The sequence below is a fragment of the Drosophila subobscura genome, chromosome A (assembly GCF_008121235.1).
Source record: "Drosophila subobscura isolate 14011-0131.10 chromosome A, UCBerk_Dsub_1.0, whole genome shotgun sequence".
Lineage (NCBI taxonomy): Eukaryota > Metazoa > Arthropoda > Insecta > Diptera > Drosophilidae > Drosophila > Drosophila subobscura.
The window spans coordinates 11,531,447-11,546,383 of NC_048530.1; the positions used below are offsets into that span (position 1 = coordinate 11,531,447).

Consider the following 14,937-nt stretch of genomic DNA (forward strand, 5'->3'; position numbering starts at 1 on the left):
TAACCTCTCCTGCAGTTTATCTTGGCATATTTTATAATTGTTTACGGATTGCATTAATTTAACTTGACTTCTACCGTGATGTAGTACGCAATGTATTTCCGAAACGATAATGGTTATCGTTTTACTTTACGTTACAAAGCATCAGTAAGTTTTTCAATACGTTAAAGTGTTTCGTTAGGCTTTCGTTATGTTACAAGAGCTTCGTTTGGTTTAAAATTCGTTTTCGATTGCGTCGTCTACGTCCCCTTACCAAAACCCACCACAAAAACTTTGACTAGTTCTCACACACCTACGTCTCCATCACACGTCACCCGCCTACACCAAATACCCCTCCCCTCTTCACGTAGAACAAGATCTACAAATATAAATATATTTTCGCTAGAAATTCTATAGTTTAGTTTACACATAATAGGTATAAATGGTTCCCCCGTCGTCAAGTTGCAAAATCTCAACTAAATTGTAAATTTGATTTAAACATAAGCACATTTTTGTTTATTTTTACACACAAATTGTTATGCCATAGGAAATAAATTTGTAGGTTGGTTTTATGTTTTTGTTTGGTATGGAAAAATTATAAAAAATAAGCATCGCTTAAAAATTCAGTAATAACTGTTGTTGTTGTCAACTTCAACTGTAAAATGTAACATTTCCATTAAAACAATGCTTGATATTATCCTTTCTGTGCTGTTTTGTTTCTCAACAAAGAGAGAAAATAAAACTAAAAACAAACTTGAGAAATAGATATTTTTGTGGTTATGATGTTTTATAAAATAAAAGCGTGTGGAATTACAATTTCATTTGAAGGCTTTTCATAAAAACAGGAAACAAATGTAAATTGGTTTTTGTATAACAGTTTTTGAGTTTTCCTTTGTTGAATAAAATTAGTATTAAATAAAATCAAAATTAAGAACGGCAAAGAAAACAACAATTTTGGTATATAATTTGCATTGCATTTGAGTGTTTCCGAAAAACGTTTCGTCTTAATACTTTGCAATTAAAGTTAATTGCAGATATACAAGTTAGAGAATACAACAGGAAAGGGGAAACAAATGGGGAGTTCGGGTGGGGAACAAGTGAATAATTAGAGGAAGAATTAAATTCAAATGACAACAACAAAACGACTTTATGTTTGTATTGTACTTGGTTTATATAACATTTTGTTCTTAATGTAATAAACGAAAAATCATAAAAATATTTAAATTAAAAATTAGAGTTTCAACAGCCAAATTGTTTCACAAAAAATTGCATTTCTTTTTAAACCTCCCTCCTACGATTTCTCTCCCTCCCTTTCTCTCTCTTTAGACCCGGGTCTTTATCTATCCATCAACAGCTTCTTTGATATTGTTTTATAATTTCAATGATTAACATAAAAAGAATAGTTTCACAAATTGTTCGTCTAGTTATTGATTAAGTATAAAATTATATGTGTAGCCTCACACGTAACAACAGAAAAACTAAAAACACAAATCGTTTAAAATTATGTACGTATGATACGTTATTAAAATAATTAATGTATTCGTTTTTTAAAACAACTTAACATTTAAAATATTTATATAGTTTACGGTATATGTGTGTGTTTGTATACAGATTAAAACTATAGTTTAGGAATTAAAAAAATGACAAGATTTAAAAACATTTGTTCCCACTCTCGTGGGAATTTCAATTAAAATGAAAGGTTTTTTTTGCTGTTTACAACTCCGAAAAGGAATCGCGGAATAAAAGCCACATTAAGACAAAACGAACAAGTGTTTAAAATAAAAATAGATTCGTTTCGTTGTTTGTATGTATATGTAAAAGTTTTTTTGATGTTTTTTGTTGTTTTTTTTTTTTGTTGAGTGAGTGGATTTTTTTGTGATTTTTGGGGATGGTGGTGTGTATATAATAAATGTGGTTACAGCCTATAAAAAATAAGTTGCTTGCTTCGCTTTGCTTTCTCGCTCAACTTCCATCGAAATAAATTGCATTTTGAATTGCATTTCTTGTTTCGCTTCAACGCTTTAACGCTTTAGTAATAAAAATGTTACACAAAACTAAAAAACACAAATAGAGTTCACAACTATTTTACTTATACGTATAAGAGAACGCAAAATTAATAAATCATAACATAAAACTTACGATATATGGTAGATATATATCTGTGCTATTTTTTCTTTTGTTTTTATAGTTTTAAATTTAATTTTTTTTTTGTAAAATAATAATGTCTTGGGAGTAAACCAGCCTTATATTGTATTACAACGGGAAAGAAATGTTGCATGTATCCATACATAGTATATCATCGTAAATGTTTCCCTAGATCTCTAGGTCTATAGATCTCTAGATGTATATGTATATATGGTTCAGTTTGTGTTTTTGTGTGTGTGTGTGTGTGTGTGTGGTATGGTGTGGTGTACCTGTGGATACCATTCACATGAGTTGTATATATGGTTTTTTGTTTGTTGTATATAAGCAAAAGGAATATCGTTTTTTGTTTTTTTTTTTGTTAACAATTTATATAAGAACTTAACAAATAAGTTTTGTTTTCTTTGTAGGTTTTTTTCACGCTTTTCACATTCTGTTTTGTCTGTTGTTTGTATTGTTTCTGTTTCGATTTTATATTGCAATTGATGTTATAGTTGTTGGCCATAAGCGCGGATTCGCACTGTGTCGTGTGGTTTTTTTTTTGTTTGGTTTGTTAGCTTACAGATTAATTTGTATGTTGAGTTTGTTTACTTTTGTAGTGACAGAACGCATAAGCGTCAAGAACCTATCGAGAATGTGTGGGTTTATTCATGGGTTCAGGGCGAGTGCCTGCCTGAGCCCGGTCCTGCTATTTAGTTAGTTTTACGTGTTTCAATAGATAAATGTATATTGCCCCGACACATTCAACCCCCCCATTCATGGTATTTGCCTCTGCTTGTGGTGTACCGTGTGTGTTTTCTCTATTTATCGCTAACTTCTTCTCCCGCCCACTCTCTCTCGTTCGCTTTCTCTCTCTTCTGGTTTTTTGTATATATATGGCAAAGTCATATAGTCATAGGATTTCACATATATGTTTAAGATATATATATATATATGCATATATATAGTTTTGTAGTTTTTTTTCCATGTATTCATATATATATTTATATATAAATAGATATCACCTTATATAAGCAGCGTAAGGAAAAACCTAAACAATTTCAATTTGTTTTGTTTAAATTTCTTGTGGTTTTGTTTTGTTTTTTTAATAGTTTGGTTTCAGTTTGTTTTACACGAAACACAAAATAAAACTACTTAGATTTCATCTTCTCCACTCCATCCTACCATCCATCCTCTATAATTATTGCCTGTACGCGTCCTTTGATGGCGCCCTCAACAAATGTTTGAATCCTTTTTCTACACTTCTCTTCTCTTCTCGTCTCTCTCTCTTTTTCGTTTAATTTTACTTGTTAGCAAAAAAAAGATGTGCACAAAAAGTTGCACATTTTGCTAGATCTACATAGGTGTAGAACTTTATATATACATATATATATATATGTATAGTTTTAGGTATATATATATACACATATATGTATTGTATATATGCGTGTTTTGTTTCGTTTGGTTTATAGAAAAAGATTCTGGAAGGGTATATGCACAAAAAAGCTAATCGGTCGATATAACAATATATATGTCTATATAGATAATAAGTAACATGTATAGTAGGTGTTTGTTTACACGTGTGGTGTTGGGTGTGTGGGTGTGTGTGTCTTTGTATGTGTGTTTGTGTGCGCGTGTGTGTGCGTGTGTATGTGTGTGATAGTGTATTATGTGACAATTTCAACAAGAACAAAATCTTAGGACAAAAAGTATAATAATGAAAAACAGATTAAAAAAAGTTTTTAAAAAACATTTTGAAATATCGGATCTTCCTTTTTGTTGTTTTAGTTTATCGTTCTTTTTTGTTTTTGTGTTTAGACTAAGTAAAATATTTGTTGTTGGTTTTTCGTTTGTTAGATTTGTTTGATGGTTTTTGTTTTTGTTTTTATATCTTAATAGTAGCGCTAATTGTTTTTTGTTAATTAGAGATCAAAAATAGTATTTGTTGTATCATTTTCATTTTGTTATTTTTAGCCGTTGTTGCACGCTTTTTTGTTGTTTTACTATTATTTAAAAGGATTTTTTGGTTTTCGAGATTGTGTTGTTTTTTTACGTCCTTGTATTTCTCCAACTAGAACATATATACTGTGTATATATATATTTGTATTATCGATTATATACACCTTATTGTTGGCAATTGTTAGTGTTGGTGCTGACATTGCTAGTGACATTGACGTTATTTTTGTCGCAATTGATGCTTTTGTAGTTGTGGTTGAAGATGTAGCTGTTGGTTTCGATTGGATTGCGACTATTTGGTAGATGGTCCATAACCGAATGCGGCTGCAGCGGCGGCGGGGGCTGCGGTGGCGGTGGTGGCGGCGGCTGCTGCTGCTGCTGCTGTTGATGTTGCTGACTGTTTTGGCCGCCGCTTGTGTTGGTGTTAGCATTGACATTGGCATTGGCGATGGCATTGGCGCTGGCGCTGGCGTTGTTCATCCTGTTTTCGTACTTCTGTTGCTTTCTGGCCAATATATGACAGATAGCATTGTGGGTATGGCCGGGCATCAGGTGACGACGACAGCCGTATATCTTTCCTGAAGAGTATTTATAATTGTATTTGATCAAGTCGACTGACGGACGATTGTTGCGGGCTTTAATTTGCAATCAGTGAACATAGAGCGTATTCAGCACGAGAACGTGGTGATTGTTCTTGGCCAGAGTGACCACATATCCCTCGGATGTGATCTTCAGGCCGCAGCATCGTGAAACCTGTGAATAATTTTCATATTAATCACCGTCCCACTTGATAATCATTTCAACTAACTGATAAACGAGCGCGAGTTACTAGTATGCCATAAGTTCAATGAACAAATTATAATTTATGTGGCACTATTTCAACGAATACCAAAGCACCTAATAAGAATATAATATGTACTACCATTACCACTACTTCTACCTTACATACTGAAATATTCGTTGATATAATTGCTCAAAGTAGCCTGGAGTGATACGGGAATATGTTGCGTGTTTGATAAGTATTTGATGGTACTAGCATGGTATAATTGTTTGGCAACATGAAAGTATATGAAACGAATTGAGTACACAAAAAAGTTTACGAAATGCATACCTAAATTGAAGCTGGCTCAAAAAAATGAAATGATAGTGAGGAAAATAAAAAAGCTTACATGTAAATTACAAGTGAGTATCTTTTGAGAGTTCAGATGTGCGATGTAGACTCTCGTTTAGTTTGGTCTGAATTGTGATTGTAAGTGTAGGTGGGCACACAACGAACCTTGACATGGGGACACTCAAACTCCGATTGGAGGGCGCCCTCGCGCGAATAGCAGGCCACATGGAAGCGATTTCCATGTGAATCACCAATGAGTACATCACCAGCATTCGATATATCAATGCCATTGGGGAAGCAGGTGACCTTCTCGTTGCCAATGCGGTAGAGGAATGTGCCATCGTCCTGGAAAACGGCCACACAATGGCCCTTGAAATCGCAAACGTAGAAATCGTTGTCTAGAAAACAAAGAGTTACATCTGATTATAATATTTTGGAAATAAAAGAAATATGGAATCTCACCTCTTATGGCAATATCCGAGGGTTCTCGCATATAGTCACTGCAATCGAACCAGCGCACCAGCTCCCCCTCCTCAGATATTACAAAAACGGTGGGCGACACACTATCGACGGCCACAATGTGACCCTTGGCTGTGACAGCCAGTCCGGCCACAATATCAATATATCTGTTAGGGATTAACACATATTAATTATGTATTTTACACAAATACTATAAAGAAATATGTGTAGGCCCTTACCTGATGGCTATTTTTCTCATAAAATGTCCACATTTTGAAAAGATCTGCATGCGTGAGCGCTCATTACCGCGATCGCAGACCACAAATTTTCCATTATTATGCATGACCGCCACTTTTCGGGGATACCAGAGTTGTCCCTCCTCCTTGCCAGCGACCCCAAATTGGAATTTAAGGGCACCCATTTTGTCAAAGACCTCGATCCGATGATTGTTTGTATCGGCAACAATGATCTCCTCGTCAACGCCCAGGCAAAAGCCATGCGGAGAATTAAACTGTCCCTTGGCCGTGCCCAGTGAACCGAATTTGCATCTGATCTGCATGGGTGTGGCCTTATTGCGGCCGGTCACCACACTGGTGGTGCCGGGCGGGGCAACGGCATGGAAATTGTTGAGGCCAATATCCTCGACGCCGCCGACAATCGGATTGAGGGCCTGGAGATTGGGCGAGGTGGCAGCTGGCAGGCAGAAATCTGATAAAAAATCAATTCCCGATGAGCTTTCGCTCGACAACAGATCATCTGTGTGCAGTGTCGCAATGGTTGTGTGTTGGTGTGTTGGTGTGTTGGTGTGTGTGTGTGTGTGGGTTGGAGTTGGACAGTGGTAGAAGTTGGGGTGTTTGTTGTGTGTTGTGTATATGTGTGGTGTTTTTGGAAGGAAAGGAAAGAAAAATAAACTCAAAAGCATAAGAACTGAAGGCATTACAAGAAATAAAAGGAAGGACACCATTGCAAGGTCTGGAAACGAAAATCTTTCATTCTAATATTATAATGCTCGGTATAAAACATCAAACTTGTCGTCTGCTATGAAATTAAGAAAACTGCCTGCCATGAAACAGCAACAGCAGCAACGCCAGGAACTGGGAGGTGGGTAATATCCTAAGATATATTCACTCCTATTTTTTACAGACGGAAATCATATAAAATTAACTTTAAGAGAACTTACAACTATGGATCAATTATGATTTTTTTGTTTCAAGACTTTGCAATGGTTTAGAAAACTATTAATACAGGTACAGTGTAAAAATGGTAAATTCGACTCCACTCACCATTATTATTGAGTCCCAATTTGGCCAGGGCCTGAAGATTGTTGAGCGCCCGCTGATCGCCGGAAAGAATGTCCGCCAAAGTGATTGGTTGACTGGGCGTCACCGCCGAGGCGGGCATAACCGCCTGCTGCTGCTGCTGCTGTTGTTGTTGTTGCTGTTGTTGTTGCTGTTGTTGTTGTTGCTGCTGCTGTTGATGGTGGGGAGCTCCAGGGCCGCCGGATACAGCTGAGCCAGCGGTTACCTGAGACACATTCGGTCCGGCGGTGGCACCGCCCACGGCCAATGCCTCGGTTAGGGAATCTGACATTGTGTCGGTGAGACTGGCCAGCCTTGAGATATTGTACTCCAGCATGCTGAAGGACGAGGGTGGACCTCCGCCGCCGCCTCCGGCTATGCCATTGAGTGCGGCCATGTTTGGTCCGGGTCCGGCATTCAGATTTACATGAGGAGCCTGCTGCTGCTGCTGCACTTGAACAATGCCCTGGGGTGTCACAAGTTGGGCAATCTGCGGTGGCATAGGCGGCTGCTGCTGTGCCTGCGGCTGATGGAGTACTACTTGTTGTTGTTGCTGCTGCTGTTGGTGTTGCTGCTGCTGCTGTTGGTGCTGGTGTTGTTGCGCCTGCTGTTGTTGGTGTTGGTGTTGCTTCTGCTGAAGCTGCTGTTGCTGCTGCTGCTGCTGCACCTGCACCTGCTGTTGTGTCTGCTGCTGCTGTGCCTGTTGCTGTTGCTGTTGCTGCTGAGGCATCACGGGCAAGACGGGCATCTGTGGCATCTGCGGCATTTGTGGTAACTGCGGCAACGGTGTCGGCTGCTGCAGCTGTGACGGCGAGTCCGGTGGCAAAGTGCTCATCAACGAGAAGCTAGTCATGGCCGAGTTATCCCCATCGAACGAGCTTTGCAATGAGGATGGCAACGAATTTGGACTAAACACGGCCGAGCTGAGGCGTCCTTGCACCGAGGAGCTGCCGCGCGTCGATGAGCTCCCACCTTGGGCATGGCCATGACCCACAATCAGTGGCGACGAATGATGCAGTGATTGCAATGGCAACTGCGACTGCTGCAACTGCTGATGCTGCTGCTGCTGATGCTGGTGTGACGACGGAACCGGTGACAATGGCTTGGGTGTATCCACGGGACTGCAGCTGGATTCGGTGGCAAATTTACCAAACATATTTCGGGCAAACTGCTCGAATCTCTCCGGCTTTGTCTCAAACTGTAGCTGGTAGTTGATGTCACATTTAGGGGTCTGCTCCATCAGTTTCTTGCACTGGGATGTGACGAGGGGCTTGAGCAGCAGAAACTCCACTGCATTGGCCTTGTCAAGGGCCCGCTGGCCAAACTGCGCCGCCTGCTGCAATCGCCCGGAGTTGTTCTCTAGACTTTGCATTAGATCCATTATTTTGAGCTCACGATCCGAGTGCAGGCGACCCAGTTCATTGATCATATCGTCTCTGATCTTCTCGAGAATACGCTTGTACAGCTTGTAGCCCTCCTCGATCTGCTGATGGACCAAGTCGTTTTGGGCTTGTAGTTCGGTGAGAGCGCTGCTTAGATTCCCGGTGGCGTCATTGCAATAGTCGGCTTTCTTTAGAGTATCGCTAATGATGTCCTCCAGATCGGCGCGCACTGCCTGCTCAGCAACGACGGCCGTTTCATAGTGATGGTCGCTGCCCTTGTGATCGCCCAGCAGACAATCATTGCAGGTGGGCACTTGGCAGGTGAAGCAATAGTATTTGAGATTCTCGCTTACATGCTGGCCACAGCACACGGGCTTGTGGATGAACAGCTTGTCCTGGACATTCTTCTGTAAATCCTCGATGCGCACCACCTGATGGTTCTCGAAGCATCGCATATACTTGTGGGCATTGTCGCAGCCGTTGCACAAAAAGTTTGCACAATCATTGCATCGGGACATGGCCTCCTCCTTGCTTTTGCACGAGGTGCAGGGTATCTGCTCCGATTCGAGGTTCGATAGATCAAGTATATTGGTCACAATGTAATCGCATGTGAGACCCTTCACCCCCTTAGGACCCAGTCGGGTGACATCCTTGCAAACGGGACACTCCAACAGCGAGGGCAAACGATGCGAATGCTGATTCTCGCTGCCATCGAAGGAGGATGAGGAACAACTATTGGGCGAACTGGCCGACACCGAATCCGTGGCCACCAGGGCCTGCAGACAATCCTCGCAAAAGACATGCAGACAGGTCAAGATGCGGGGCATAACCAGGCGTGTGCTATCAAATATTAGAGAGACATGTACATGACATATGTATGTAAATGAAGATCTAGAAATCGACTCACCTGCACAACTTGCAGAGCTTATCCCCATCCTTAAGCATGCCACCGCACGAGTCCTCCAGCGAGTCTAGCTCGTTGACGCCATGGCTGCTCAGCTCCTGACTGCTCGCCGTGCTATCTATGTCCACCACCAGGCCCATGCCCAGGCCCAGTCCCGACGATGTATTCGAATTAGCCGTTGATGGGGCCGGCGATGCAATCGAACCAGCGGCCGACCCAATGCTGGACGAGCTCACGCTCGTCACATCTAAGCTGCCCACGGTGCTACTGCCCTTGCCGGTGTCCGTGTCCGTGCTGGAGCTAGAGCTGCTCGAGCTGCTGGAACTGCTCGAGCTGCTGCTCGTGTTGCTCACATCCGTGTCCGTGTCGAGGACCGATAGATTGGTAACATCGTCGCACAGCGACACGTGAGACGACTCCACCGCATCTACGGGAGTTAAGACGATATGCTCCTCGAGGGTTGTCATTGTTGCCAGCAACAGGTTGTTCGTCGTTTTGTTTATTTTTTTTTGTTGTTTGGTGTGTGTTGTGTGATTTATTTAATCGAATATAGATATTCCCCCCTTTGCCACCCACTCTGTGGTTGGGTGTTGGGTGTGTTGGTTCTTTTGTGGTTTCTCTTCTTCCTTTTTGTGGGGTGTGGTGGTGTTGGTGGATGGTTGAATAATTACGTAAAGGAGAGAGATTGTGGTATGTGCTTATTCTTAGATGGTTTTTTTCCACTTCTACGTTGTGGAGCCTTAACTTCTTCCTTTTTTGTTATGTTATTTGTATAGATCCTGAAACTTTGGCTTTGGCTTTGTTTTGTTGTTGTATAAGAGTTGCACTTTTTCCACTTAGTTCTTTCTAGGTTTTTCGTTTTTAAATACTTTTGAGCCTTATATTTACTGTTGATTCTGGTGCTGTTGCTGGCTCTCCCTGATATTCTTGATCTCTCCACGAGCGGCCATGCCAAGCCTCGGTATAGAAATGATCCAGAAAACGGTACTCCAAACACACACACACACACACTAGTCACGAAGCAAAATGTGAGATTTGTTGTCACACGAACACCAGAACGAGCAGCGGCGAAGACGCAGGCACAGCCAAAGAGCAGTTGGCGTGAGAGAGAGACGACTGAGAGGTTGAGTCGTCAGAGTAACGCTATTGAGTGGGAGTGATTCCGCGAGAGAGTGGAAGAGAGTAAAATGAGTTGGCGTCTCTCAGATATCCATTTTCACGCATGCACACACACGCACGGCACACAGTTTAAAAAGCCGGCTCGAGTTTTTACTGATTGTTGCCGTTGTTTGTTCTTCGATAACGTGTTGTTGTTATTGTTGCAACGACATATGCTTATTCGGATATCAGGCAATACATACCATACATACACACGAATATCATTTATTGCCAATTTGTGGACATCCTAGGCGGCGAGACTGCTCCTCCGGTTTTGTGTTTGTTGCGCGGTTGTCTGTCGTCGTTTTGATCCTTTGAGGTCAACGGTTAAAGCCTTTGCATTGCGTGGGTGTTGGTTTCTGGGTATCCTGTTCTTGTTGATGCGGTTCTTCTTTCTTCGATCGGAACGACGACGAGTACGAAAAAAAGGACGACGAGACTACGACGATAACGAACACTGACGAAGAAGAAAGATAATGGACGACAGCGCCGCGCTGCAATTTGATAAATTTGGTGTAAGTAAACTAATGCAACCCAAGACGAAAAAACAACCAACAAATAAACAAATAAAAGAACACAAAATAAAAAAAATAACTAAACTCAACAATAAAGCAAACACAACAAAACAAATCCTAACAACACATTCAAAAGGAACGGCCTGCCTCTACCGAACGAATAAGCGAAAGTGAGAAATAAGGTTTCCAACCAGATAAATCCATCATTATCAGTTCTGATTTGACATTTGATCTACATACAGTACATACTCGTATGTGCATATGTATGTACATTTTTCGATGGTACGACCTTTGAATTAGAGGATGCGTAAGATGAAAATAAGCTGATGTCTAGTTTATTCAGGACTTCTTTAAATCCGTTCATAACAGTACACCTCCTCTCACCCCTTTCTCAGACAGGCAGACAACGCCTGAAGTTCTTATGCAAGAGCTCATATACACACACACACATTATGATGCATATTTTACGGCTCAAATCGAATCAGAAATATAAATAAAATTGGTATCCGATACCGTTTGAGAAACGGCGTCGCTGTTAGCTGGAAATAACGAAACCCAAGCCCCAATTCATAGAAAACAATCGTTTCTTATTACGAATAAATATAAGAAAAACGGCGGCAGATCATGCCACACAACATATCAATTTGCTTAATTTACACCGCCCCACACACCAAGTGTATCCAACCTACACCATACACCATAGGATACACGTTTCATGGGAAGCTGGGAGCGGGATGGAATGGAGCGCAGCAGTGGGTTGGGTGAGCAGGTAGGGGAGTTATAGTTTACGTTACGTTTACGTTACGATTTCTTCTTTTATATGTATAGCAATGTCTAGTAACAGCCGTACAAAAACACACACACACAAACAACATTAGCGCGAATCGTTAGCAGCTGAGCTCTTCTTTGCTCTTTAGCCTTTGGCCATTTTTTTGGCATTTGGGGGGAGGAGGGCTACACGCAGGCGCCTGCGTCTGCGTCGAACGGTACCTGAAAGCAGCAGAAGTGCTGTCGCTCATTTATTCCCACCTACTAATCATCACCTTTTCGATGCAGCCAGGGTTGTGGGGGCAAGCAAAGGCACGTAACGGACTAAAACCAGTTTTCGGCTAATTGGCCCAATAAGTTAATTAGCTGTCGAACGAATTTGAATTGACAGTGAGTATGATTGGGGGAATAGATGGAAAACAATCTGTGGAATATTCTAGTTCGTTCCTAGCAGTATACAGGCTTCAACCAAGTAAAAAAAATAAAACGAGTCCTTGACCTGAGAAAAGCTGCGTTTGCAATTGAATAAAGAATATTCATCTGTACATGGGTTCACACACACACTCACACACATAAAAACTCAATAACTATCACCGTTCGCAGTTTGAATAATTTTTTTGGGCAGCGGATGTGTGACAGATTTAAAACTTGATTAGCTGCTGGTCACCCCTCTACAACCGCTTAACCAACAAGCGCACACTAGCAAACTCAAGTAAATCAGCTGCAGAAAACAATTGCACACGCACATATGTATCTATGTATGTACATACATTTGTATGTATGTACACATGCCAGGCACACACGTGGAATGAAATGTGGCGGTTTTTTGTTTTATCCATTTACTAGGCTTATTTTACTATTTCAATGGTTGTCATGCCTCATCTCCCTTCCCATCTTCACTTCATCCTACCTAACGGTTTTTTTGTGTGAGATTTACGTCGCAGCTGATTTTTTTTCTTATTTGGTTCGCATATTTTCCGAACTTTTTTCTTCTAAACGCTTGTTTTGCTCTCTAGCTCTCACAGTTGCGAGCAGTTATTTTCGAGTGCAATGCTGGGGCCTGGCAGGGGTCGGTCCCATGTGTTTCTGGAAAGAGCGCGCGACCGAAAGAGCGGCATATGCATGTACATTTGCATTGGTGTGCGCAAGCTCGCTCAAACGCGGAGGCACAAAATAAGAGAACAAAAAAGCAACGGCACCCCGCCACACACACATTCGAACACATGCGAAAATACATATCTTTACCTATGTATTTGTACTATGTACTAGACTATTTGTATGAAAATTGAATTTTATTTCAAAATATGAGAATCCGATTCTATTTTCGAATAATCAATCCTTATACTCTCTATGCAAACGACCACATCACTGTTTCTGAGAGGGGGAACCCCTCAATATTTAACTGTACAAATACCAGACTAGTTGTCGCCGTTCTGCTCCACCACTCTCTTCTTTCGTATAAACTATAACAGGGAAATATACTATTTGGTTGCTTCTTCAGGAGCCCCTCCCGCAGAAAATGCAAGGAGCCTATGGACTAGACAGAGGATGGGATGGAGAGGGTGTCACTAGCGTTGTCCTTGAACGCAAAATTTCCACTTGACTACCGCCCAGGTGGTCGTGGTCAGAAGGCACACGCGACACAAGCGCGCACACACCGAATCCACTGTATATAGCATAACACTGACTAAAAAGGGGAGCCAGCCGGGGGAGAAGTAGGCAAAGAAGGTCCTTGAAACAGGTCCTAAACATCAGAAAAATTTAAACACGATATAGCCAGACAGCAGGCTATGCGTTTACTGTCTTAAACTATTTGCCAATTACTCTTCATCTGGCGGTACCTTTTTATGTATTTTTCACACGTTTTTTCCTCTGCTCGTTACGATTTATATTTTTTTTCGTCGCGCACACGAACGCACACACACAACAGTGAACAGTGCAGTGTGACCGCGGGTTTATCGATAAGGTATACCGGCAGACCCCTGGATACAGAGATACCGAAAAATACTCTTGCATTTTCAAAATACACTGTAAATATACCGTAGTCTTAAATGCCATTCCTCGATTTTGATGTTCTATTTGATATTACTATCTGGCAAGGACTTTTAACATTGAAACAATAATTTAATCCGATTGAAAAATCAATTTGGCTTATTACAAACACTCCTTTTTATTGGATTGTATATTTTATGACCTTATATTTTACAAATTGTTTTTGAATGTTTCATACAAATCACCCTTTCAGGAAGCAAGGCAGCAAGGACTGGCAACGCTGTGTTATTTACCTTGCACCCCTGGAATTTGATGGGTCGTTGTATCTGTTTTCGATACCTTATTTTTCACACAAATTTTAAAATCTCGCTAATATCAAAAAATTCAAATAGTAACAGCAGCTAAATATAAAATATGTACAAATAATAGTATAGAGAATAGATAAAAATAAAATAAAACACATACACAAAGAAAACCCTTTCCATCGATGATTAGAAATCCTATTGACCCAGGGAACCAGGAACCCAGCACGCTAAAAAGGAAGACGTTACTAATTGTAAGTTAGCAGGTGCAGCGTATAATGAATCAAACAGTAGAAAATAAGAAATTATCATTCAAATAAGTTGCTGCGCGCATTGGTATCTACCAGCAGACCGATGTATACAGTGAAGAAAGTAATAGTTTAAGTACATCATTACAAACTATCGCTAAGCGGGGAGCCATGTTGATTTATATAAGGTGGACTCGTCGGGAAAAGTATTCCGTTGTCTGAGTGCTAGGGTTTTACGTAGTTAGTGCAAGTGAAACGACAATAGAATGCGTTGAAAACCCTTTAGCCATTTTTTCATAATTTAATTTTTAGAAATTAACAGCGGAGAGTAGTCATTGTTTATGTTTTTGAATTGATATTCTCTTGTATAGGCTCCTTTCTAAAATGAATTCAAATTTTCATGAGGAAAAAACGGCCAAAAGTCATTTTTACTTTGTACAAGGGATCAAAAAGCTCAAAAAAAATGCAAACCTAACAGAAGAATAGAAGAATAGAATGAAAGGCAGAATAGTTAATTTACCTCTTCGACGAAGTAATTGGATATGTAAAGATACAAGTTCAAACGGACTGGAATAATGAGTATAAGGAAATATAAAAAACCATCGGAGGTTATTTTGCTTAAATTTATAACGAGATTCCTGTCAATTCATGGCCTTGAGCAGCTTTCTGTTGTTCCTACTTTTAGGGTCATCCTTGTGTTGACTTTGCACGTACACTTACACATCGATCCAAGAAATTACGTCTCCT

General features: G+C 40.6%; 1 protein-coding gene across 4 annotated transcripts; it reads right to left on the reverse strand.

Annotated features, from left to right (window-relative positions):
• Nucleotides 1–4,149: 4,149 nt before the first annotated feature.
• On the reverse strand, nucleotides 4,150–13,560 carry LOC117902410 (B-box type zinc finger protein ncl-1). Of its 4 annotated transcripts, none has more exons than XM_034813766.1 (8): nucleotides 13,490–13,560; nucleotides 10,569–10,859; nucleotides 9,211–10,350; nucleotides 6,907–9,143; nucleotides 5,863–6,379; nucleotides 5,627–5,790; nucleotides 5,223–5,562; nucleotides 4,150–4,806 (listed from the first exon to the last, which is right to left on the reverse strand). In XM_034813766.1, the coding sequence occupies exons 3-7, from the start codon at nucleotides 9,672–9,674 to the stop codon at nucleotides 5,255–5,257; spliced, it is 3,690 nt and encodes a 1,229-aa protein (XP_034669657.1). In that variant the 5' UTR covers nucleotides 9,675–10,350; nucleotides 10,569–10,859; nucleotides 13,490–13,560; the 3' UTR covers nucleotides 4,150–4,806; nucleotides 5,223–5,254. The 4 variants fall into 4 exon arrangements, with proteins under 4 accessions (XP_034669657.1, XP_034669674.1, XP_034669666.1 ...); XM_034813783.1 differs by having other exon boundaries at nucleotides 5,330–5,562; nucleotides 5,863–6,316; nucleotides 13,490–13,559; XM_034813775.1 differs by having other exon boundaries at nucleotides 5,330–5,562; nucleotides 5,863–6,331; nucleotides 13,490–13,559.
• Between the last annotated feature and the right edge of the window lie 1,377 nt (nucleotides 13,561–14,937).